Raw genomic sequence first — 27,797 nt, 5'->3', positions numbered from 1 at the left:
GTTCCCACTCCCTCTGACTCTTAAGAGGCTGGATCAGAGCTAGCCTCTCCTTCTTCCAAGGTGAAATAACTGATATATAGTGTCTACTATCCCACCTCCTAGTTCATGTAACATAAGATCTCAGCAGGAGTGGACCCTACTCTCAACCTACCCTACCCGCTCTGACTCTTAAGAGGCTGGATCAGAGCTAGCCTCTCCTTCTTCCAAGGTGAAATAACTGAAATATAGTGTCTACTATCCCACCTCATAGTGCATGTAACATAAGATCTCAGCAGGAGTGGACCCTACTCTCAACCTACCCTACCCGCTCTGACTCTTAAGAGGCTGGATCAGAGCTAGCCTCTCCTTCTTCCAAGGTGAAATAACTGATATATAGTGTCTACTATCCCACCTCATAGTGCATGTAACATAAGATCTCAGCAGGAGGCTGGATCAGAGCTAGCCTCTTCTTCTTCCAAGGTGAAAAACTGATATATAGTGTCTACTATCCCACCTCATAGTGCATGTAACATAAGATCTCAGCAGGAGGCTGGATCAGAGCTAGCCTCTTCTTCTTCCAAGGTGAAAAACTGATATATAGTGTCTACTATCCCACCTCATAGTGCATGTAACATAAGATCTCAGCAAGATTGGACCCTACTCTCAACCTACCCTACCCGCTCTGACTCTTGAGAGGCTGGATCAGAACTAGCCTCTCCTTCTTCCAAGGTGAAATAACTGATATATAGTGTCTACTATCCCACCTCATAGTGCATGTAACATAAGATCTTAGCAAGATTGGACCCTCCTCTCAAACCTTACCCGTGTTGAATACCCTGTCACTCTAGAAGCAAGCGCCAAAATTATCTTAGGACTATGTGCAATGAGAGTGTACCTCAGTTCTTGTTCTAAGTGATAGAAATATCTTCAACTCTGAGAAATGTGTTAGATATCAGTATTTACATTTTTATGTACCTCTTTGAGCAAATATATACTTGTTTTGTCTTGTTTTCTTTTCTTTTTTTGAGTCGTTATCAGCAAAATTTTGCTAGCAAAAAATTTGTTTCCTGTTTTAATTAAACTTTTGCTATCCTTTTCATACTCTCATTTAAACAGCATGTTATCTGCACCTGGAATGGTTCACTTTTCACACACTTCTCTCCTCAATTCTGTACAAAAACAACAGGTGGGCTAGGGAAGTTGCAGCTTTTTGGACATATAAATAAACCATATTGTGTTAAGACAATAGACATTTTAGTGATAAGTACTAGATTAGTACTACTCTCACAGTTATGTTTATTTGTGTCTAGAAAAATATTACAACAAGCGGTTTTCAGTTTAAACAAAGTAAGATTTTCATTTGGAACGAATGGATTGGAAAGAATTTCGGTTGTTTACTGCACAGACTAATCTTTTTAAACTGGTTTTAGCTGCAAAATCAATACAAATTACATACATCAGTTATCATACTAACTGATAATAAAAGTAAAGGTTTGTCTCAGGTACCTGGTGCCTCAATAATTCATTAGGTTTGGAAAAAGAATAAGACCAGTCAACCATTAGTGTATTTTAAGAGCGCATTTTAAACAGTAACATTTTAAGAGTAACATTTTAAACCCACTTTTCTAGGTGGATTCATAAATAATACAGCCTTTTAGAGAACATTTTAATATTAGCTATAGCCAAAGTCATAACAGTTCATAAAAAAACTTAACAAGGGTCAAAATCATGTGATTATCAGAGGAACAGTCATTAGGAAACAGTTCTAAAATTTTAGGGTTGTCATATTTCTGAGGTTTAAAATTGGGAAACTTTTCTATTTAAAACATTTTACAGAAGGTAAATGAATTAAATGAGGATTACATAAAAACAATAACAAAGTACCAGTGCTGTGCAGTTAATAAAATATTAGGTGCAGCAGCAATGTTGCTTGATGAATACTTGGCTTTTTGTTAATAAAAATGAAGGGAAGATAAGGTATTGGGAAGTCTGAAGGTCAAGTAATATTCACCCCTAAATGGTGGATGCGGGGGTTCACACATGGAACATTTAAATAAAATTACCTCCTAGTATTCACAATTACTTTTGAATTGAGTGCCGATTCTCCTATTTGGGAATGAAGTTCTACCCTTAAGTTTTTTGAAAGATTTTTATATAAGAAACTGTTTAAACACTATTTTTATCGATTGAAATATCATCTGTATTATTATTATTTATGAATGAAATAATAGAAGACCAATTCTGAACAGATAAAAAGTATATTTCTACAAATATACACCATTTATATCTTTTGAATGTACTTCATACGTAAATAGAGATAAAGCATTTTCACAAATGTGTTACTGACAATATTTAAACATTGAAAATAGGTGTATCACAAGTGTTGTACGTTTAGAAAAGGTTAATTTATTTGACTAAAGTAATTAATGTACTACAATACTACAATTAGATAACTGATAAGAAGTAACAATATTATACCAAGGTTGTTTTGAAGTAGTACAATTTTAAACTTTTACTTTTTATACTGACATTAAAATATTTATGCATTTCAATTATTTACTATTTTTTAAATACAAAGACATCAACTTGATGGACAACTAACTAAGGAAATCATTTTTATGTCTATTGAAATCAGTGAAATGAGTATATTAGACTATTATGACTTTGACTTAATAAATTGAAAAATAATTTGTTTGCTAGGTTAACTTTGAAACTAATGAGATACTGAAGCCAGATCGCCGAGTGATGAGACGCACTTTCAATGAGGGTCTGTGGATATCGTATGGTATGTCCTCACACCAAATGCAGTTACATGCTAAGGTCAATCGGCTCCAGATTGACAACCAGATGTATGACTGTGAGTTCCCTGTCATATTTGCACCCGTACCACCACCAAAGAGTGTAAATATGGAAAATGGTAAATATCTTCAGAATTTTACTTAATTACAGCATTTTTACTAATTTTAAAATTAAGTATAGAATAAAATAAATACAAATATAAAGAAATACACAATATTATTGCAATGTCACCACGCCATGATTTCACTCTTGTTTATTGTGATTACACTAAAATTGATTTTCAGATGTTGTTAGAAATATCTATTTTAAGTTACTCTGTTTTAATTAAGTGGTTTTATACAGAAGCCTGTAATTATTGGATATGATACAATTGTCAATTGTTTTATTTTTTAACACTGTTAATAACAGTATCTTAAATCTGTTTTGTTAATTTTGTTTCAGCTTATCAATTTATAGTCTCTATCGTCTCAATCAAAATATTGTTTAAAGAGAATTTTTATTCAAATGTGATTTGAGCCATTTAAAAAAATATTTAATCTTCTCTCTGTTAAATTACCAAGGCACACTCTTGGCACTACTGGGCTTAATTGATTCGCCTACTCAGACAAAAAATAATACATACTCATGTTGTATAGTTTTAAAAATCCCACATGAAGAAAACTTTTGCTTGATAAATAACACTGTAAAGTTACGGAGCTACATTATTAAAATTAATAGGCCTGTAAGGTTTATTTATACTAATGAAATTTAACATACATTTTATTGACTATATCTTGACTATATTATATATATTGTTATATTAAATATTTTGACTATATATTTTTAAAATGGACCCCAGATTGATCACCTATCAGCCAAACTCTACAGGAATTTTTATTTCAATGACGTCTCACTTGCGTGCACACTGATTATCTCAGACATTTTAAGATTTTTCTTTATCATAGTTTAATTTTTTAATTTTATCAATGGTTTTTGGGAGTCATACAAAAATATAAATTTGTTGTATACAACAATCAAGAATTGCCTGTATATGCAATGAACAGTAACTAAACGAATAATTATTAAATTGAATGTTACAAATAAGTAATTTGGTTCTTTTAGTGATGAAGCCGTTCGTAGAGATGTCTCTCTTAAGGAGATTGAACAAAAACAGCTCTCTAATGCAGTTCAAGTATTTGACAGTGCTCATACAAGAATTTGAAGTCAAAGTGGACATCGGCTTCATTAATGCACTAGCCAAGATGTTTGAAGCAGGAACTACTTCTGACAGTGAGGAGGTAATTTCTGCTTTTTGCTTGTAGTTTTTGTAGTTTCATATCTATTGAGACATACTGTTAGATACATAGAATCAGTTTTTGTCTAAGACTCATATATATTGTATAACAAACTATTGTACACTTAATTGACAATTATTTGTTCTATGGCCTAACTTTAAAATACAGTAATCCCTCTGTACTCGGGGGGGTTGTGTTCCGGAGATTTGCCGCGGGTTGCAAAACTGCGGATAACAGTACCTTATTTAAATGAACATTTTGGGGGTTTGGATCGTATAGATAATAAAAAAATTATAATACTGTACAGTGTAGTTGTTTTAAGTGTGTATTTATCAGTGTTAGGAACACTGTACAGCACATGAAAGCAAAATTTAAGAAGTCTTAAATAATTTCGGACTCCTTGTGGCTTCTTCATACGGGAGCACCAGATCTTGGGAGTCCTCTTTTGAACCGAAGGGCCCTGTCCATGAGGGATCCGTCTCCAACACGTGATATGCGAGCTACATTGCAATGCTGGAGGATCTCATTGATGTTTTTTGAGGAAAATCTTGGCTTTGTTTCAGCATTATCGGTATTTCGTTTTCATCTTCAGGCTTTTCAGCTTTTGAGATGTTGTCAGTTTGTACAACTCCTCCAATGTTAGTTACTCGTCATAGACTTAGATCATTTCTTCGATATCCCGACGGTCTATTTCAGGAAAACCCTCACCCCCGACGTTGTGAGCGAGTTCTAAAATGTTATACACCTCTGATGTTTCTATTCCACTCAAATTGTTTTCGGAATCAATCACCAGTACAGCTTCAGGCCATAACTTTCGCCAACATGCATTTATGGTCAACGGCTTCACTTCATCGATAGATTTCTTAATGTAAATGTGCAATGTTATTGGTTTACCACACTGATCGAACTGTGAGTCAAGGGGCGTCATCCATAGATTTTAGGAGAAGTTGAAATGTTCTACGCATATGTGCGTTTTTTTTCCTATGGCAAGCCTTGAAAGCAGCAATCACCATCTGATCTAAAGGCTGTAGGATCGATGTGGTATTGGGAGCCAGGAATATGACTTGGACGTTCAATTAGAGGATGTCCAGGGGCGTTGTCACCCAGTAAGGCTTTGAAAGACAAGTTTATGGATTCAAGGTAGGTCTTCACCTCAGGAACGAAACAGTTTGCGAACCAATCACAAAACAAATCTCCAATGACCCAAGCTTTTTTGTTAGACCTCCAAAAACTGGTAGGTGATTTATATCCTTTCCTTTTAGAGCTCTTGGATTCAGTGACTTATAAACGAGCATAGTCTTAATCTTGAATCCACTAGCATTAGCACAGAATAATAAGGTCAGTCGATCCTTAGCAGTCTCAGAGCCCAGCACTGTTTTTTCCGATCATGACAGAAATTTTCTCGAGGGCATCCTTCTCCAAAAGAGCCCACTTTCATTGGCATTGAATACTTGTTATTGTTATTCAGTACAGAACTCTCCCCTTCTAAGACTGCTTTGAAATTTGCTGGGAATTCTTCTATGGCTTTGTGGTCTGCAGAGGCTGCCTCACCTATGAACTTCACATTATGAAGGCTGAAGTGAAGCTTAAACCTTACAAACCATCCCTTACTAGCCAGGAATTGTGGTGGATGTGGAATCTCGCTGCTCTCCCCTAACGACTTTGGGAAAATAGTCGTCCAGTTGTTTAGCTTTTTCTCTGATGAGAGCTTAGGGGAACTCTTCCTGGTTTGATCTTCTGTCCATATGCTCAATGCCTTTCGGTTTTTCAACTCTCCCGTCTTAAGAAACAAAAGCTGCTTTGGCACAGAGCAGTCCACTTTTTTTCACACTATCTTGAATTTTTCCTTGTTTTTCAATTCATGCGAATGTTCGACTCATTTAATCCTAACTTCCTAGCAACTAAAACATCCTTATCAACTTTTAGCCCATCAAAAATTTTAATTGTGTCAACTAAAGACAGCACAACACGTTTCCTCTTCTCGACCTGAGACATCTTAGTTGATTAATGCGGAGAAAGCTTTTGTGTCAATAACTCACACTTATAATAAAATACACAATAAAAATCAAACCAAGCAAAGAACTGTATGTACAATATGATGAATGATCTAAACAGACGGACACAGGGAGGAGTGCGTGCTACATGTGGAATGACAATGGCACATTGTGACGGTGGGTAAGGGTAGAGTGGAAGGGGATGTGAGTCATTTGGCAGGGGCACTTTTAACAGCTCGTGGAAATAGCTGTAATAATATAGCGTCCTCTGTGCAGTAGCGAACAAACATCAACTTATTGAGTCATGAGTGGTTGAGTTAATACTGTAATTACTTTTTTTTATGTATTTATTTTTAGCTGTTAGTCTCTCAGGAATAGCTCGTGGATAACTAAAACTCGCGGATACGGTGGGATTACTAGAAATTTTAGTAGTAAATTTACCAATTTTTTTTTGTAAGATTTAAAAATAAAAATTGTTGCCTATCAACCCTCAATGTGTATTGCAACCAAACATGTAATACAAAGATATTAGTACTGTAAAAAGAAAATCTAAATAAAAGTGTTATTTCTTTGTGTAATAAATGGAGAACCAATGTATGTTATGGATCACATTAGGCTGTATTCAAAATAATAACTAATTGGTATTTTTTTAGGCTGAGCTTTTTGCCAGAGATCGACTGGCAATAAGTGAGCCTCTCAGTGCTCACGTCACACAGCTTTTCTTTCAAGACAAGAAAAATCATTTTGATATTCTGCATTTTTCTCCACTGAAGGTGAGAACAAAATATTGTATTAAGATATATAATTTTATTATTCATATTATGGTAACCCCATAGTTTATCTTCTTTTATTCTAGTTATAAATATTATTTAATATGTTCTATATGCTGACAGATCCACTTGAGTTTCTCTCTGAGTGGAGAGGGTGGAGGAGTACCAGCTCAGCTACCGCCCGTTCTTAACATTCTCCTGCAGACTTTCGGGGTGACTGTAGCAAATGTCCAGGATGTCATTCTCAAGTTAGTAGCTAATTAAATTAATTTAGACCAGGAAAATAAAGCTAACTCCTTATATCGTATTTCAGATGAATTAATAGCTTTTTTTACATTGATGTCTATTGGAACATTTTTTTGAATGAAAATTGGTGAATTAATTAAGATTAAACACTCAATTTCTCCAAGTAAATTCTCATATTGAGGTTATGATCATATATTTCAATTGGTGAGAATAGCATTAATTGATAATGGGTGGGCCAAAATCACCGCTTACTCTAGACATACACGTTCTAAAGAGGTTCTGTGCCAGAAATGTTGAGACAAACTCTTACAGATAGCTCCAAGAGGGTTCACATCTGGTCAGTTGAACCTACACTGGGCACAGTAAAAGTCAAAGTCAAAATCTCTTTATTTACATAGTCTTCAAGACTAGTAGTGGCGTCAGCATGATATAATATATAGTAATACAGAGAAACAATGTAATAGAACTAAAGTAAAAATGTTACATTTAATTTTTTGTCTTTATAAACATGGTTGTCTCCAATTGTAAAATTCGTTCAAGGAATAAAACAGTTGTTCTTGCAGCCAGGTTTTTAGATGCCTTCTAAAATGAAGGTGGCTGGTTGTCTTTATTTCCTCTGGCAGTATGTTTCATATTTTTGCTCCAGTGTAACTCGGTTTCTTCTCAGTGGATGTTAGTCTGTGTACTGGAAGGCAGACATTTCTTGCATTTCTGGTGTTGTACTGATGATATTGTACTCCGCTGCGTGAAGTTTCAGGTGCATTAATGTAGACATACGTAGCAGTTTCCAAAATATAAAGGTTGATGACTGTAAGAATCTTCAGTTCGCGGAAAGCTCTTCTACAGGTTTGTCTAGGTGGTAACGTCCCCAGTATCTCTTTTTTTGTAGAGTTAAGATACGTTGAATGTTTAACATAGTGGTTCCACCCCAAACAACAATCCCATACTGCAGGTGGGTTTCAAAGAGAGCGTAATATGCAGTCTTGGCCGTAGTTAAGTCGCTTATGGTCATCATACTACGCATCACAAATAATCCTGAACTTAGTTTACTGCAAAGAGAGTTAATATGGGGTGTCCATGATAAACTGTCATCTGTTATAATGCCAAGATATTTGATTGAGGTAACTTCTTCAAGATCAGGGAGATGCCCTACGGTCTTTCTGTCTCTCCCAAATATTAGTTGTTGACTTTTACTTTCATTAGCTACCAAGTCGTTGCCATGACAATACTGTATTGCCAAGCTTAGTGCTGTAAAGCTGTCTATCTCTAGTTGTTTTTGGGTCAGTCTGACTTAGCAATAGTGCAGTGTCGTCAGCATACATGATCAATTTACTAAAATCCTGCATGAAATGAGGTAGGTCATTCGTGAAGAGGATAAAGAGAACAGGACCCAAGATTGGTCCCTGTGGCACTCCTCTAGTGATTGGGTTTGTTTTGGAGCGTGTCATATCAACTTTTCCATTGTTATTATGTTTAATCTCAACTAGTTTACTTCTATTAGATAGATAGCTAGAAAACCATTTATTACCATTTTCAGCTGCATGCCTTACACTTCCACTCGTCCCTCCTCTTCTCGCTCATCCTGTTCCAAGTGGATTCTAAGATATCAGCGCAATTAAAGTGTAAACTGCACATTTAGCACAAGAATTTTTTTCCGATGGCAATACATCTCCACATAACGCACAATCACTCATGTTCAATAGTGCAAATTAGCCACGTACAATAGATAATACGGAGCGACTGATATACATGTCCGCAATGCTCGACTGCCAACTTGATGAACTTGTTGGTTCCTTATCATCGTATCTTATCTTAGCGAGGAAACAGCAATTTTCTGTAAGTCTAAGACTAAAAAAATACATTCATAAATGACATCTTGAAGAATGAAAAATATTTTACTTATAACCTACTCTTTGTTTCTATGTAGACCTGAGTTTGTGTTTACTAAACAGTTTGTATCCTGTTATTTGGACTGTCTGATATGGTAATTGTATATTTGTGGTGTTTTTAAAGAGTGTTGTATTGTTGATTGTGATAGTATTATTTTATCACAAAATTACAATGTGAAGAATATAATATATATATATATATATATATATATATATATATATATATATATATATATATATATATATACAGTCATCGAAAAATAATGCCTAGATTTAATAAAATTATAACATCAAAACCTTTCATGTTAAATGAGTAATTCTTTCACTGGACGATAACTGGTGAACGCAAGTTTTGTTTTTAGTTTGTCTGATTGTGTTTCCCTGTCTTTGTGATGTGCAGACAAGGTGCGCAATCGTCAAGGTCAGCCGGCCACAGACGCGCCGCCGCTCAGTACGATGTTGACCGTGCAACAAAAAGTTTCACATAAATGGATGTGTAAATCGTCACAATTGCCATGTATGGGGATCGCAACAGCCAAACGAAATCCACGAGTATGTGCGTGATTCTCCCAAACTCAATGTGTGGTGCGCGTTATTTCATGACAAAGTTATTGGACCTTTCTTTTTTGTAGAAAAAACCATTACAGGCCTAGTTTACCTGGAACTACCTGGAACGCACGCTTCCCAAACGATTGGATTGGTAGAGCAGCCCCCATTTCATGGCCTCCTAGAAGTCCTGATCTTACCCCTTTGGATTTCTTTTTCTGGGGGTACATAAAAAATAAAGTTTACGCAGAAAAGATTCGGGATTTGGACCATCTTCGGGAGCGAATTTCTTCCGCAATCTTAACTGTTACGCCAGATATGATTGGACGCACTTGGCAGGAAGTTGACTACAGACTTGATATCTGCAGGGCAACGAACGGTGCTCACATTGAAACATACTAAGGTATGAAAAAAAAATTTATTTCTTTCCGCACATTTTAAGACTAGAACCTTTAAATTACCTTTAATAGTTTTTTTATGACAGTTATTTAAAATCTAGGCATTATTTGTCGATGACCCTGTATATATGAATTAATCTTAGAAATAATACTTAACACTCACACAATACATAATGAAAATGTGTTTTCCTGTTCCTAGGTTATCATACTTTGAGCGGAACTACACTTTCTTGAGTCAAAAACAATTGATGGCCGAAGTGCAAATGCACTACTTGGGACAGCTTCTAAAGCAGTTTTACGTATTGGCCTTAGGATTGGATGTGATGGGCAATCCATATGGTCTAGTTATCGGCATCACCGAAGGAGTTAGTGACTTCTTCTACGAGCCGATGCAGGTACAGTATATACTCTCTTGTTGGGAGAGAAATCATTCCACATTTTTAATCAAATACAAATATGAAATAAATACAAGGCTTTGACCTGGAGAACTCGCACACAGTCTTTTGGACCACAATAATATAAACTTGACCAAATGAATTTTAAATGCTTTAGAATATTTTGTTTATTTACAAATTTGTGAGTGCTCCATTTAGAATGTATTGACAGTTTATAAATATATTGTTTACATAGTTTACTTTATGGTATCATATATTTAAATGATATAATTAATATACGTAAAATAATTTTACTCTTTTTTTTATATCGCTAAAATTTCCAGTAAAATAATACAAAATTAATGTTATATGTGCAGATTTTCATTTGTTATTTTATGAAATATAACACTAAAAATAAAATTAATAAATGCATAATATTCTTGAACATTTAGCTGCAAAATTATTATAGAACCACAAATTTTCATTGCACTTCTGAACAGGTGATGACTATTTTATATTAGATTTGTCTCATCCTTTACACTGTAAAGAAAAATCAGTGGTATGGTGTTTCAGGGAATTGTTCAAGGACCTGGGGAGTTTGCTGAGGGCCTGGTGCTGGGAGTGCGTAGTCTGTTTGGTCATACAGTAGGTGGTGCAGCTGGTGCGGTATCTAGGATTACGGGTGCCATGGGTAAATACAGTCACATGGAGTAGTTTGTATGTTTCGATATCTAAATTAAGATTCCTTAAGCTTGTTCAATGACTTGTTCATGAGTGGAGTGAAAAAGTAATCATTTTGTTTTCTATGACTCACTTCAAAAACTAAAGCAAGGTACAAATTTGGATATCTTCATTTTAACTCATCACATATTTTTTTCTTAGTACCTGTTAAGCCCAATACATTTTTTAACTTTTGGTAACTTTAATTCTTTCATCAAAGAAATGTCGCATCATGTAATGCAGCCAGATGTTGTCTTGAACTCTTGCTTTTTTCTGTTAGAGAAAAAATGTATACCCAAATTTTGTTTCAGTTTGGTTAATTACTGGGCAGGGACGGCTCTAAGGTTGTGCAACCCGTGCCATTGGGGCACAGTTTAAAAAAGGGTGTCAAGTCAAAAAGAATATTGAAAATGTACACATTACAAATTTATTTTACTTTAAAATTACATTTATAAAGAGAATTGATACTGTTCTATAGTATCACTAATCTAATAGATTCCACAAAGCTCCTGTCTTATAGGCACTACACATAGTTTGTAGAAGTTTTGGTCCATATTTGCCGAACATAGTATTACTTTATAATATGTAATATTTCAAAAAGTTCTTGATCTACCTTTTCTCATAAAATGAGATAATGGGTTTGGCCTCCACTTATAAGAAATACTTGTACTAATATTAGATATAACTGTTAAGAAGTTCAGAGCAGATATGCATTACGAAGTAAAAATTCCAAAAAATAATTATTATAGAGTAGTGATAATAATGGAAGGGCCAGATTTGAGGAGGGGAACACACCGAAATAGGGTTTTGCTCAGGTTAAGTTTCTATCTTGTGTCTGTTACTAATTACAAGATCAGAATTGCTAATTGGACGGGACAAAATATCTCATCCATACTGTTATAAATCAAATCATTTATTGTCAAGATGTAATGTACATACATATAACAACGTCAAATAACTAGTCTAAAATAATCTATTCCAAATTGTCTCTTAATACAGTATAAAAATCATAAACACTGTACAGGCAAGATTTGAGTGATAATGTTTTACACAGTTCTTAAAATTAGGTCTACTTAATTCTTTTATATCTGAAGGCAATGCATTGTACAGCTTAATTCCTTGATACTTGAAACTGGATTGGGTGCTTGAAAAATTACATTTTGTTATTACTAGATTATTTCTATTACGTGTTTAGTAATTATGAATATTACTTTGGTTAGAAAGGAGTTAAAATTATCTTTTACATACAATAGCACATATAATACATAAATAGAAGGCAGTGTTAAAATATTAAATTTTAGAAAAAGAGGTTTACAGTGTTCCCTCAAAACAGTCATTTACATAAGACTGAACTGCATCAGTACTGCTCCGTTTGGCCTGAAACCCAAACTGACAGTTACTAATTAACTCATTAGATTCCAGATAATAAACTACCTGCTTGTGAACTAGACGTTCCAAAACCTTTGACACAACTGGAATTATCGTAATTGGTCTATAGTTACAGATTTGATCTCTAGGCCCCTTCAAATGTACAGGAATAACTTTATTAACTTTCAATACATCAGGAAAAATGCCAGACTTAATACATTCATTAAATAGGTAAGTTAACACTTCACAAATATAGGCAGCACATAATTTCAAGATTGGAGCATTGACACCAACACACAAAAGAGTCCAAGTAGATTACAATACTTCCAGGCTATCCAGAGTAATTTTTCTTATAAGACAATTAACTCAATGTATTGACCAAAATTACATTAAAGCCGCATATTTCGCTTATTTCCAGTCTGTCTTTAGATATTGTATAATTTTGTATGGTAATTGCAGTAGGATAGGAGAAATTCTGATTTTACAAAAGAAAGTAGTTAGAATAATGTTAAAGGCAACCTCAATTGAACATTGGAAGCCCCTGTTTAAAAAATTGCAAATACAAACTGTAATTAATATTTACATATATGATTTGTTGTCTAACATAAATTTTTGGCAACTACTGTAGACCATATTCTATTTAAGTTTTAAAATTGTAAACACATCACCCTTTACTTTAGTTTATATTAATAGTATATAGTATTTATGTGATGAACTAAAAGTGGGAATCATATTTTTGAATTCATTACATGTATCAATCACAGTCTTTTTATAGATCTTCTTTAAGATAAGTAATGAGGTCAAGTATGTTTATTTGAAACAATAAAAGTATGTTGGAATCTATTTTAAATGTTATATTTTAAAGTTTCATTCTTAACTCTTGTATATTCTTGAGGAACTTATTTGACTTAGTCTCAACTGACTGTATTCTCCACTTTGTTAATAACTCATAAGAGTTCATATGACAAATAAATATTATTTATTTATTAATACACACACACATACACAGAGTTAATTATAAAAATTACATATTGTTACATGTTTTAAAAACCTTGTGCCATATAACACTGTGCATTTGTTTAATTGAACAATGTACGGTACATGGAATAAAGGATCATTATATATATTTAGTTGAAACTGATGTTGAAAGATGATTTTAAAATATTTTAAACTTTTAATACTTTAAAACTATATTTACTCACTAATTGGCAATTGCTGTAGGTTCACTCTCTTGTCCATCATTTGCAGGTTTAAACTGGCTTTTGTGAGAATCTGACAAAATAGCTCTTATCGATTTAAATATTTTTGTCCTTCAATTTATTTAGATACAAAACTGAGTATAGTTGTAGATACAGTGCTATTGTGTAAAATGATTACAGATAAATATTTTAAATTTGTTTGCAATTAATTTTAATTGTCATTCAATTGTTTTAATAATGACAGATTAAAATTGAAATTGGTTTGATATTTTGCTCAGGTAAAGGAATTGCTGCACTCACATTGGATGAAGATTACCAACGCAAACGTCGTGAGGCGTTACACTATCGACCAGCCACTGTGCAAGAGGGCCTCGCTCACAGTGGCAAAGGACTTGTCTTGGTGAGAGTTAATTTAAACAATTTATACTCTCTCGTGAGATTTCAATTAGAAAAACAGCAACCAAGTTAATTGTTTGTATTTAAAGTTTTATAATTCTGTGATAAGATACATACAGTGTCAGTTCGGTAGTAAACTGTTTTTCATTAAAATCACCATTCAACATGTAATCATATTCATAGTAAGTGTGTTTTTAACAGGGTGTTGTGGAAGGTGTAGGAGGTGTGTTCACCAAGCCCATCTCAGGGGCGAGACAGGAGGGCGTAGGAGGGTTCGTCAAGGGTTTCGGCAAGGGTGTTGTAGGCCTGGTCACCCGACCCACAGCAGGAGTCATAGACTTTGCCAGTGGATCATTCAGTGCTGTTAAAAGGTATACTTTTTCTAATATATTCTGCTCAATGTAGATAGGTTTGTCATTATGTTAATTCAAGTATATCTTTAAAAAATTTATTTACAGACAGCAAAGAAATTGATATTTACAAATATCTATGTCACGTCATTATGTTAACTTCTTGTATTATAATAAATAAAATAGTAACGTGTGATGAAAGGGAAAACAAAACTTCAGATTATTTAGTATGATTAATGCAATTATAACGTAATACTACGGTTGAGGTAAAATAATAACTGCATTGTCTGTGTGCAGGCTTAGTGGTGACTGAATCATATCAATATGTTGATTTGTTCTACCATAGCAGCTATGTGACAACTCGACAGTTAGTCAGCCAGTTACATACCTCAACCTGTGTGTAATTGACAGAGACTTGTTCATTGTGACTATTAGAGTTCAAACACTTTTGAGTCATAGTGTTGTGAAATGATGTTTTTTTCTTTAACCCATTGGAGACTGAGATTTTAACGCTATTGTGACAACCCAGGACTGAGTTTTTTTTTGTTTAAAAAACGTTTAATAGTTTTTTTCAGTTATGGTGGTATAACTTACCTGTAAAAAGTTTTTGTTGTGGAATTCATGTGTGGTATATATTTACAAATAATTACAAATACATTTTTACTTTTTTTAGTATTTATTTACTGTATGAAAAATTTCAAAACAGTTCTCCAAATGTAAAGGAACTTTACATTTTTTACATTGGTAAATTGTTTCTGATCGCCTTCCGTGATCATAACACACTTTACATCTTTTGGATGGTCTAGCTTTGTTTGTTGGAGGAATTTTTTCAATGAAATGTCCCCATTGTTTACATTGTAGCCTCATTGGTTGGTCTAGTGAAGGCCTCCCTCCTGTAGGCCTATCAGGAAGCTGAACTGTTGATAGTAACTGGTCAACAATGTTTAGCCTAAATTCTGAAAGATGAATTTTCTTTTTAGTGACCAAGTTGTGTACAATACTAGCATTACATAATGCAATATCAAAAAGGTAAAAAAATATTTTTTTGTACCCTTTGGCACTCCTACGCATTACTGGAAAGGAGGAAAGTTTTTGGTCCTGCTTGTCTACCCCACACATATACTTGTTGTAATCTACAACAACATTTGGTTTGAGGCTTACTACTGGATTTTGTTTTCTACTTTCTCGCTGAGAAGTTACTTCTTGGAAATCTGGTCTCTCGTGGTATGTTGAAAGCATTGTCACATCCTTCCTATCTTTCCATTTCAGACACAACATGTTATTACTTGAGCGAAATGTTATTTCTCCTTTCTTCAGTTTTTCTTTTTTTATTTCCTTGGGAACATTTTTTCTATTGGCTCTCAATGTACCAATGCAATAAGTATCTCTGTTTAGGAGCTCCAAAAAAAGGTTTGGCGATGAATACCAATTGTCCATAAACATAAGTCGACCTTCACCAACTAAGTCTTCTGTCATTGTCAAAACAACTTGTTCACTAACTAGCATTGTAGTGTCATTGGTAATTTCCTTCCCAGTGTATATCTTGAAATTGTAGCAGTACCCTGTTACAGAATCACATACCTTATAAATCTTAATTCCAAACCTAGCCCTTTTTGAAGGGTTGAATTGGATGTAGGCTAACCTTCCTCGGAAGGACATCAAACTTTCGTCAATACAACAAAACTTTCCAGGTTTGAATACCCTTTTGAATGATGACAAAAGTAATTCAACAACTGGTCGGATTTTCCTTAGTTTGTCAGTTTGCAGAAGTGAGGATGAAAAGTGTAAGTATCTAGAAATAGATTTGAATCTGTCGCGTGACATAACCTCACTATAGATAGGACAATGAATTATTTGTCTGCGAGACCAATAGTCAGTTACTTTTTGTTTTGGGTTTTGTGACATCAAAACAACAAGGCTAAAGTAAGCCTTCATTTCATCCTTGGTTACATCAGTCCAATTATTATTAGGCCTAACATCACCTCCACCAAGAATTTTCTCCCTAGCATACTTGTTAGTTTCACTTACAACTTTATCCCAGAACTCATTGGTTAGAAATTGATTCAATACATCTAGCTCTGTACAATCAGCATTCAATTGCCTGGAAACAATTGGATTTATACCTGAATTTCCAGTAAAGTTGATTTGCCTTACTGTGTTTGTGTCATTTGTCCAGGTCCAAGTTTGGAGGTTAGGCCTATTGTCATTGTCGTCATCGTCATCACTACTATCACTTCGCCCGTCATTGTCACTGATTTCATCATTATCGTCATTGATATTCACAGTTTCGCCATCTAAATCACCACTATCACTATCACTTTCATTCAGTACATTATCCACATACGCAGATAACTCCGACGAACGGAGAAACACTTCATCGCGAGACGCCATGTTGCTCGACTGATCGCTGTTCTATTGCAAACAGTTACGGTATTCAGGTTTATGTTCGGTTTTTGCATTCAGTTTCTTGTATTCGGATGTTAGATACCGAATAATACGATTCAACTATCGATCGCTTGTTGGTGAACGGAATAACCATACAAATAACCGAGAATTATATCGATTGAACAAATCCCAAAATTCATGACGGACACTGTCCGTCATCCGTCTTTACGCGCTGTATACATGATGACGGGCAATATACGTCATCCGTCGCCAATGGGTTAAATTAGAACTTTTAACCAGGATAAAATATGATAATAAACAATGATCCACCTATTTTCTGAAAGTTATTTATTTTTTGCTGTTTTAATCTTCTCTGCGTGTAGTATTTAAAATATTATACACTATAAGCAAAAACTAATATTTGATTGAAGTAAATATACATGATCTAGATAGTAAAATTATTATTTTAAAGTAATAGTCACAGTTTCTTTGAAATTGCAATGAACGATATTACAACTTAAGCCTATAAGAGTGTTACAGTTATTAGTCTGAGCTAACTCGTCTGTCAATACGGTCCCTTCAAATAGACGTGGGTGGGCCCGGTAAAATTGTCTGAAAAAATCAGTCTGAGTATGGGCCTGACTCGTATTACATACTGCACTTCCTCATGACCTTAATATAGACTGGAATAATAATGAGTACATCAATTTCAGTGATGTATTAGTAGGTATAACTTTAAATAGTTCAGAATTCCTAAGAATATCCTTAATCTTTGGCAAGTTCTGTTAATATGGCAATTCTACATTAAGTGTTTATCTATCATTAGTCCTAAATAACAAAATTAGTTCACTTCACTTGTTCCAATATATCAGAATTGCAATTGGTGTTAGTTAATTTTACATATCTTGCTGTTCATTGTTAAACCATTGTTGAGGCATGTAAAATTCAATCACTTTTCTGCTTCTTATGTGCTTTTACTAGTGCTGTATCATCTACATACGCCAGATAATATATATATATTGATCCTAAAATACTATCCTGTGATACTCCTTAATTAAAATTTTCTTTTCGACTTAACATACTATTTACTTTAACTACCTGCTAATTGTTAGTGTACTAGTAGCACAGAAAATGTTATTTTTTTTATGAAAGTTATGTTCTTAGTGGAATTTTTCTTTTTATACTACAAAACTGTTCTTATAATGACACTCATAAATTATTTATTCTGCAGTTCTTCAAAGATTTTACTGACAAGTTTTTGTCGAAGCTAGTAAATCTGTATTTTTTTAATTCATGTGATCAACAATTTCTACATTCAAACTTTTTTATAAATAATCAAGTAAAGCAATATTGACAAGAATATTTACATTTTGTCTGTTGTGGATTCAGGTATGCAGAGCTTGGAGAAGAAACCACTAGGCTGAGACATCCTCGGTTTTTTAATCCAGATAACCTAGTACGGCCGTACTGCAGGCGTGATGCTGAAGGAAACAGGCTACTTAAGGTACCTGAAACACTAACAAATAAAGATTACACTTCAGTTTATAAACAAATTTAGATCACTCACAACCTGTTTGATCAAAATTATTTAAATTGAACTAAGTAGTGATACAATTAGAAAATGGTAAGAATACCAAAATACTACCTGGGCTCCTGAAAAAATCTCCCCCTCCCCTCTAACTGGTATGGACATTTTGTAATTTTTGTGAATTTTAACTGAAAACCTGAACACTGTCAATGTGTTACAACAGACATCAATTTTTAATGAGCTGAACAAATTCAAACATAACATTTAAAAACAGATCACAGCTATATCTTACTTATGTGTGCGGATACAGAATAATAGTTAGATTCTTTACTATTATCAGCTTTCAATGTTTCATTGTTGAAACTTTTAACATATGTAGGCTTACCCGTTCCAATGAAAGTTGTGTTACTTATAATTGTGTTCCTGAACACTGTGTATATAATACAGTTATGAGGTATTGTATTCAATGACCTAAAGGTTGTATCCTAACTTTTTTCAATCTCTTGTACTGTATTATGGTTATTATTTTGTAAACTACTATAACTATATGCTCTGAATAAGCATTTAGTGTTTTGTTTTTAACCCTTATAACGTCAGTACATCTTTTCACAACTTCCAGCAAACGGCACAATATTTAAAAAAAAAAAAATTTTAAATGTGTAAAGTTCATTTTTATTTTTACTTTCTATAATTATGGTAAGTATAAAAAAGTAAAAATTTTAAAATTATCTTGTACGTACATATATTTATGGGACATTAAATTGTAGATATAAATAAAGTCAAAATAAAAGGCACACAAAATTTTATTAGCTAAACTATAAACATTACCAGACAATTATATAAATATAATTAAAATAAATTATATTTATAATAAATTATATATAATAAAATTAAAAATAAATAAAAACCATATAAACAAAAAACACGACGAAGGAAACCAACTCAGCGATGGTTAGACACGCACTACCTGAAGCCAAACTGCAAACAAAAGAGCGCGCGCTGTACGGCGTCTGTGCCGTGTGGCGGGGAGAGTGTCTAGACACCGCGTCTATTGTTTCAAACAATGTAACGCGACAGCTATATTTTGACGCTTGACATAGGTCAATAACCCACACACATGGTTGATGCATACCGTTAGTGACATTGATCGGATTTAAAAGGAACTTAAATTTGCTATAGACGCGGTTTTGTGTCGATGCGCCGTACTGCGTCTTTGCCGTTTGGAGATAGTTTGTCTATGCGCCATACGGCGTCTGTGACGTTATAAGGGTTAAATCAACTATCTTGTCAACCTGCTAAAATATGTTTTGTGTTTCAGGAGTTGGAGAAGGGTAAATACTACGTAACGGATGTCTATGTTTGCCATATTCCTCTGGCTAACTCCAAGAAGATACTGCTTCTGACAGACAAACGTATGCTTGTGCTAAGCCATAACGAAATCTTTGGTGGCAATCAGGTAAGGTTAACAATTCACAGTGTACGATAAACAAGTTCATAACCGGTGGTATCCGTACCTGGTGGTCTTACGTTTTCAGACCATGACATACCATTTAGATAGTACTTCGAGACTAAGGGTGTCAAAATCCACCCAGTTTCAAAGTCAAAGACAAAATTCCTCTATCTATACAAATGCTCATGCATAAATATTTTCAAACAGAAAGTCTTGTTTTAAAACACAAAAATGTCATGTTTTTTTGAAAACAAAAAGTTTACCAAAAAACATACTTGTTCCAGGGCCATCAACAATTTCATCAGAAGCTGGAAATAAATATAAAACTGTACAATTTTATATAAAAACATTTATTTATAAAAACACAAGAATACAAGTTTTTATTAGTATTATACTGATATATGTTTTTTTAAGTAAAAAATAATTTCAACAAGTCCATTGGTAGTAAAACCAGGGTCATTATCTGTCATCTTGGAATAAATCATCACTGTCAATGTCACTTGAAAATCTGAGTAACTCTTCTAGTACTTGATTGTCTTCAATACTCTCATTCATTGTATTTACTCACAAAACAATTGTTGTAAACTAAAGTAATAGCAAGCAAATCAATAACAATGCAGATGACAAATTAGCAGAACCTATCGTTCAGAACGTCAACAAACGGCTACCCAGCCACCGCGACCGCGACTCGACAACGAGTTCGCAACAAACCACTTTTTCCGATATTCTAGGTGACTGCCAACATTATTTCATAGATCATAATCCCATAGAGTAGGAAATAAAATCATGTAAATAGCAAATGACTATCAATGCCGAAGTCTAAATACGTTTAAATGCATTTTATAATATAAAATATCGACTAGTGGCTAAAAAAAGTGCAAATTGGAAAAAAAGTTATTCTTCATTTTTAGCTTACAATTACACACAGAATTTGAAAATCACAGCCAGCCCAACCTTTTTGTTACACCCTGTATGCATAAAAGTCTGTAGTTTAGAACTTCCTGAATACATTGGTCTGAACAACATCCAGATATCTTGCCAATAAATAGTACTTCTATTGACCAATCCTGAAGTGCGTCATTGATGCACTTCCAGATGAAACGCCGCTTTTTTAAGCTCATCAATATTGTACTTCACACACTGCTATAGTTAAACCTTCAACACAGGTATTTTGTTGTGAACCCAACTACTGCCATCCGCAAGAGTTAGTCAGTCTATTGTTACTGACATTGTGTCACAGAAAACAATTTTCCAGGTTCTTGTACTATATCACAATACCACTCAGTGATACAAGCTATGTAGGTTGGAATTAAATTTCATAGGCTACAAAGTAGATAAGACCCAACCTTTTCATAACCCTAATGATAAACTCTGTAACTGAAGAGACTGTCATTAAAGTCTTAGTCATATTGAGAGTAAGAATAAAATAATTTAAAATTTGATAATTTTGTTTATCTTAATAGGTGGACTTATCATACGTTTGGGGAGAATTAACGGAACCACCTATGATTGTACCTGAGGGCATCCAGATCAAATTGGAAGGTGGCAAAAAGAAGCTTGGTCTGTTTCGTTCAAACGATGTAAAGCTACTACCAATTTCAAATGAAGATCAGAAAAGGGTAAGTCTATGAGTTGAAATGTTTGATATCAAAGATTACTCTAAGTGATATATTAGTTTAGTTACAAGATCATAGTTCATAGGCTTGTGTGGCTGGTGTAGTGACTATTCCAAGGATTCTGGTTCATACCACACTCAAATATTGTAAACCTACTTACCTTAAATTATTTTCAGCTTCCTTTGGAAAGCCATTTTCTGTCTAGAGATTTTAAACTCTAGAACATCTAAAATAAAAGGGTTTCATTTTAACATGTCATAACTGAAGATGGAGCTCCACAGTGAAGCCGAAGTATCTCAAGATAATTGTGTAAACAATGTCTGTTGCAGAGTGAACAAGATAACTTATAAACCTATAAATCAAGAAATACACACTCACATACAAACATATACATATACCAAAATTATTGAATCCCCATTTATTTTAAATGGAAACGGATTAAAAAAATTGAGATTTAGGATATGGTAATACAATTTTTTCAACTTAGGGAGTACAGGTCATGGACGATTTCATAAAAAAATACTAAGTAAATGTACAGTCAGTTTTAAGTGTGTCAAGCTGAGAAAAATATAATCTGATAAAAAATATTGTTTTATATATTTTTAACCTTTTTTACACCATCCCATTTCAACTTCTAACACAACTCGTACGGCTGACAATTGATTTCTTTCTTTGGGAAATTCCTCTATTGATTTCAAGAAAAATCCAGTTATGTTCTTATACACGGTAATCAAGTCACTCAAATCAAAAGGTATTCTAGTAGTTATAAAGAAAAAAATAATAAAGTCAATAAAAATATATTTTCCAATCTTTATTTTGTGATGTAATAGTTTAATAGTTGTAATAATGTAAGTAATTAGTACATACAAATTACTTACGCTTTTACAACAAACGCTCTAAATGGCTACCGTGTTTAATAATGCATGCATGAACTCTTTTTTCACGTTTGATGACTTGTTCAGCACGTTTCCAGTGATGTTGATTTCCATTGTTATGTTCAGTTTCAATTTATCCAGTGTATGCGGCTAGTTTTTAAAAACTTTATTTTAGGTGACCCCACAGGAAAAATATGGAGACGTCAAATTAGGGGATCTTGGGAGCCATAGCCCTTAGATATAATACGCCAAAAATTCCATGTAAGGAGTTGCATTTTTTCATTAGTTATGGGACTGTCCTGCTACAACCAATAATCACGTTCATCATTTTCAAGCAATGTAATAAACTGTGTAATGGTGTCTCTGTACACAACACTGTCTACAGTACCATCCATTATAGTGTCAGTTAAAATGGTGGCCGGCCTCCCAGTTCTCTTCCTATTTGCAACTGATTCACATTTACGGAAACAGGCAATTAGTCTCGTTATTGTTGAATTATGAGGCACTACAGTATCTGGACATTTCTTACAAAATTTTTATCAACATGAGTTAAATCAACTTCAAGGACTCAAGTATAGTCATAGGACTGGCACGAACACGTTTGCAATGGTTAATAATTATTAAAAAACAAGAGCCATACATGCTAACCTTAGAGCCAAGACCCAATCGCACATTGGATAGCTGCAAAAAGATGGCAGCATCCGAAAAGTTATAAATTTGCAATTTTGACATAGATTGCCAGTGTCCAATTTTTTAGACAATTTAAATAAATTATTAATGTTTTAAGTATAAAAATTTTCATTTATTTTTAATTTTTAATTCATCTAGATGGGCTTTTTAATGCTGTTCAGCAATATAAACTCGAAGCTCTTGAGAAAACGTCATGTTTACAAAGCAGTAAACTCAACAATACTGCAGACTTATGTTGCTAGTATCCAATACAATGATGTCTAGATTTGTTGTCTGTAGTACATGTGACGCTATCTTGTGGCAGTCAACAGAACACTATAGTGTTTTTATTATTTTAACAACTCTATTCAAACAGAAATGTTACATACAATACATTGTTGTAAAACTTGTTGGATTCTCTATAATGTGGTGGTATTTGGAAAATTGTGTAGCTTATTCCCTATCATGTAGTCACTGACTTGGACTTGTGATCCTAGTAGTAAAGAATGAATGAGCTAACAGCAAAACTGAAAATAATATAACAATATGAGGTCAGTAAAACATTAGTTACAGGAAATTACAAATAGTTCCAATAATTCTGCAAGGTAGCAGGACAAGTCAAAGGGAATTGTAATGAAATCGACTAAATCACTGTCAATAAACAAGAAAAACAATACTGTCAGTAGATATTTTAATAAGTCGTTCGAAAAGAGCCAAAACGCACAATGCAGACAGCAATGATAAAGCAGTTTGTGGCGATCAAGACTCCCATCAGGTCGATTAAGGTAATTTCCTAGGTGAGGATTAATCGTTTTTTTGTTGTTTTTTGTTACTTTATTGTATCCACAAGTAATTTCATATATTGGGGTAAAAATAGAAATTAAAAGCTACTGTAAATGAAAATTGAACTATACTATGTGCTTTTTTTAAGTGTGATAACTATTTTCTCTATGCTGACGATGAAAATTTTAAGGTGACTTTTAATGCACTTTTGTGTTTACAGTTAATTGCTGAACAAATGCAGAATCTGATGTCTGCTGTCTCTCCATTGAACTCTGTTCGTAGAGGATCTCGTCCAAGCTCAAGCCATAGTACGTCTTCATAGCCTCTGAATCCAATATAGCTAACACATACGTCTGCTTTCTTGTTATTGTATACTTATAAGACTATTGTCATGCCAGATATTCGGGTTACCAGCTTGTTTAAGTATGCTATCTACTTGCATACCTTTTGGTTGCACAAATGTGTTGTTGAATTTACACACCATATTACTTTTGTTATTTGTTTATGATTTTTAAATTCCTATACAGTTTGTTTACAATCTTATGTTTGTAAGTGCACTCAAATAATACTTTTGATCACTTTTGTTGTTGTTTTTTTTTTTTTTTTGTATCTGAAATTAAAACTGAAATTACTAAGAAAATCTCCAGATATTATTGTTAGCTTTTAATATGTATATTTAACAGAAAATCACAGTCGTGTTAAATTTAAACTATAAACAAAGTTTATAGTTAAAAATTATTTTTTGCTACTTTAAGTTTACATCTATTTGTTAGTTTTTAACTAATAAACATATTATTTGTAACATTTTTCATAGATAATTTTTGGATATGGCCTTATATGTACAAAGCGTGTAAATTTTGATAATCAAGAAGCTTTAAAACTAACTAGCATTACATTTAATTGTGGTATTGTAGATAGATTTAAGTAATATTAATAGTATGCTAATTTGTTTGATAAATGATTAACCTATTTTTCACAATTTATAAATATTACACTTTGTGTTTGAGTCACTTTATTTCCATTGTCTTAAATAATTTACTATAAACAGTTAGTTATTTTAATCTGAATACTAAGGTATTAAGGTAGAAAAAGAAAATAGTGTAATATTGAGTTCTTTTTATAATTTTTAAGAACACTAATTGTATAATGATGTAAACAACAATTCTTGCATAATAAAAAAAAACTTATGAAAATACAAAAATCAATCATATTAAAATACAATAACTGACTGTGTTTTATAAAACACTAATGCTTTCTTAATAACATATTTCTTAATAATATATTATTGCTTAAATTGAAATATAAATCTCTACAGCAGAATATAATATATTTATATCTGAAAAGGAAAGTAATTTTAGCAAGTTCTAGTCTTGTCTTGTTCTGTGTCGTGTAAAACAAAATTTATTAATTGTTATATCAATGAAATACAATCAACTAAAAGGGTATTGTATTGTTGTTAAATAATTATTATGAATTGTAAAGGTTGCCCAGAAGGTCACTTAATGGTTAGTTGGAAAAAAGTAATGATTTATTTAACTAAAATCTGGTGTGACTTCCAAATTCGAAGTCAAGATAAGTTACCTCAAAGCAGGTCAACCTAGTCATGAGTAAATGAATAGAATATACTGAGATTCATCCACAGAACATGAGGTTAACACACGGAATATAGAAAATAACATAAATAAGACCTTTTGAAAGTATTCTAGACGTCATGGCAGTAAAATTCTCGTATTCCTCCTTCCTTCAACTAATTCAGTTGTCTACAATAGAGTATTGTTTTGTCTACAAATAATATTTTGAAGTATATTTTTGATTGTGTACCTGTCTATAAGTCAGGTGATTTATAATCAAGTCGGTTTTATCTGTTCTCATTTGTTTGAAATATTACAGTTATGTATGTGAAATATTACAGTTTAGATCAAAATTATTAAAACAATATAATAATATTTTTTAAGTAGAATCGTTTACATAATATTATAATTAATATGTGAATTTACGTAATATTTATATTAAGTTTTGCATAATACTGATTAATGTTTTTAAATAGTGTTGGTTTAGTGTAAGATATTTTGTTGATCATTATAATCAATTGTGTTATCAATTATTATTATCACCATGTTTTAACATTTTGAATGCAGTTTTGATGATATATTGGCTCTCAGGAGAGGCATTTTCATAATAAACTGTGATTTTTAATGAAGGTTGGATTTTAATGTTGCGTACCTGTCTATAATTCAGGTGATTTATTATCAAGTTGGTTTTATATGTTCTTATTTGTTTTTCCGCGTTTGGGTATTAATTTTTTTTTAATACGCTTGTGTTAAATATGTATTCCGAATCAGCCAAATACTATAAATGTATTAATATAAAATATTTAATGTTGATTTGAATAGCTATATCTATGCAGTAACAAACTATTGTCGAGCGTTTCCATGATTTTTTGTTTGAAAAACTTATCTTCTTCTTGCATTAGAATCACATTAGGACTAACTTGTCATGTAAAACTTACTTAAAAGAAGGACACGTAAATGCATCCTATCAACTCAAATTATATATGCATCCATTGAATAAACTAATTGGACTATCAGTCATACATGTCACAAAACCTATGTCAGCAGGCCGAAATATCTCAAGATGTTAAATTTGTTAGGGCTATGATTTGGTGACATGTAAACCAGTATACTTCGATGATGTCAAGATTACTTTGCATGTCTCAAAGTTTATAGAAGGCAAGATTACTGTTACTATGCCAGCTTTCATTGAACACACTATAGAAGATGACAGCTAAAATATGCCTAATTTTATATTTAAATTTAAATTATAATTGATTGTGCTCTAGAATGGAAGTAGTCTAAGTAATATTGGTTCATTTACAAGTTTATAATTATACAATATCCTTCTAAATATAATGTTCTATACAAATTTGAATTCATTGCTTTATTTCACTGTAATTTAAATTCTTATATTTTGAAATTGTACTTCTTTATTACGAATAGATTCCAATAAGTGTAAAAGGCGGCCTCTAACACCATTGCTGTTAGTCTATGGTGAAGACCAAATATGTGACTGAAGTTTACATTTGATATACTTAAGCTTGTTTTTGCACAATGTTCAATCATAATTGCTTACAACAGAAATATTACAGTTATGTATGTGTAGTTTAGATAAAAAATTATTTAAAAAATATAATAATATTTTTAAGTAGAATTATTTACTTAATATTATAATTAATATGTGAATTTATGTAATACTTATGTTGAGTTTTACATAATACTAATTAACGTTTTTAAATAGTGTTGGTTTAGAGTAAGATATTTTGTTGATCATTACAATCAATTGTGTTATCAATTATTATTATCACCATGTTTTAACATTTTGAATGCAGTTTTGATGATATATTGGCTCTCAGCAGAAGCATTTTCATAATAAACTGTGATTTTTAATGAGGATTGTATTTTAATTTGCTGTTTTCCCTATAAAACCTCTCCAGTTATATAGTTTTACAAAATATGAATTTATAATTTTCTTGGATAGTTTCTCCTGCTCATACCATTTTGTTTTTCGATACATTTTATAAAATTCAAACTTATTTGTAAATAAGTCATAACTCACTTGCTTACTCAACACAAGAAGATTGCATATTGAATCATGTTATATGTTATGTTAATTTTAATCCACAATCACTCATATCACTAGAAAAATTAAGGGTTTAAATATTTTAGTAATAAAAACTTTGCTTTAATGATATAATGATGAAACTTTACCATTGCCTTGATGAGGCTAGTTATTGGTGAAAAATGTGCATAGGGTTGGGGGAGAGGTGTGTATCTGAGAGTCAGAAGTTGGGAATGAGAGTCAGAGAATCTAACATATGAGCATGCTCTACTTAACTAATAAAATAATAGCCAATGTAATAATATAATATTAATTTAAATGTTTCAAAATGTATCTGTAATATTATTTGTTTGTTACTATGATTATTTTTATTTTTATTGGAAATTTGGCCAAAGTAACTCTTGTTTAAACTGTTTTCATAAGTTATTATATACAAGGGCCTTTCAGAAAGTAAGGAATGTTTTGGAGTTTGTAAAAAAACAATAGTACAAAAGTACAAGAAAAAAAATTTTACCATACAGATGTGAAAGAAGAACTAAAATACTACTTCTCTACATATAATCACCATACAAAT

At 32.7% G+C, this 27,797-nt stretch overlaps 1 protein-coding gene across 2 annotated transcripts in view; it reads left to right on the top strand.

Annotated features, from left to right (window-relative positions):
• Window positions 1-27,055, top strand: part of LOC124369822 (vacuolar protein sorting-associated protein 13) — a 249,003-nt gene extending 221,948 nt beyond the window's left edge. For both annotated transcript variants that reach the window (XM_046827945.1, XM_046827944.1), the window contains 12 exons: window positions 2,680-2,896; window positions 3,880-4,055; window positions 6,700-6,819; window positions 6,940-7,064; window positions 10,095-10,290; window positions 10,843-10,960; window positions 13,835-13,956; window positions 14,154-14,323; window positions 18,077-18,191; window positions 19,534-19,671; window positions 21,129-21,284; window positions 23,829-27,055. In XM_046827945.1, coding sequence (XP_046683901.1) covers window positions 2,680-2,896; window positions 3,880-4,055; window positions 6,700-6,819; window positions 6,940-7,064; window positions 10,095-10,290; window positions 10,843-10,960; window positions 13,835-13,956; window positions 14,154-14,323; window positions 18,077-18,191; window positions 19,534-19,671; window positions 21,129-21,284; window positions 23,829-23,930 — 1,755 coding nt within the window. In that variant the 3' untranslated portion in view covers window positions 23,931-27,055. The remainder of the gene's footprint in view (window positions 1-2,679; window positions 2,897-3,879; window positions 4,056-6,699; window positions 6,820-6,939; window positions 7,065-10,094; window positions 10,291-10,842; window positions 10,961-13,834; window positions 13,957-14,153; window positions 14,324-18,076; window positions 18,192-19,533; window positions 19,672-21,128; window positions 21,285-23,828) is intronic.
• Window positions 27,056-27,797: the final 742 nt, after the last annotated feature.

This window comes from Homalodisca vitripennis, chromosome X (genome assembly GCF_021130785.1).
Source record: "Homalodisca vitripennis isolate AUS2020 chromosome X, UT_GWSS_2.1, whole genome shotgun sequence".
Lineage (NCBI taxonomy): Eukaryota > Metazoa > Arthropoda > Insecta > Hemiptera > Cicadellidae > Homalodisca > Homalodisca vitripennis.
This window is presented reverse-complemented; position numbering and strand designations above follow the sequence as displayed.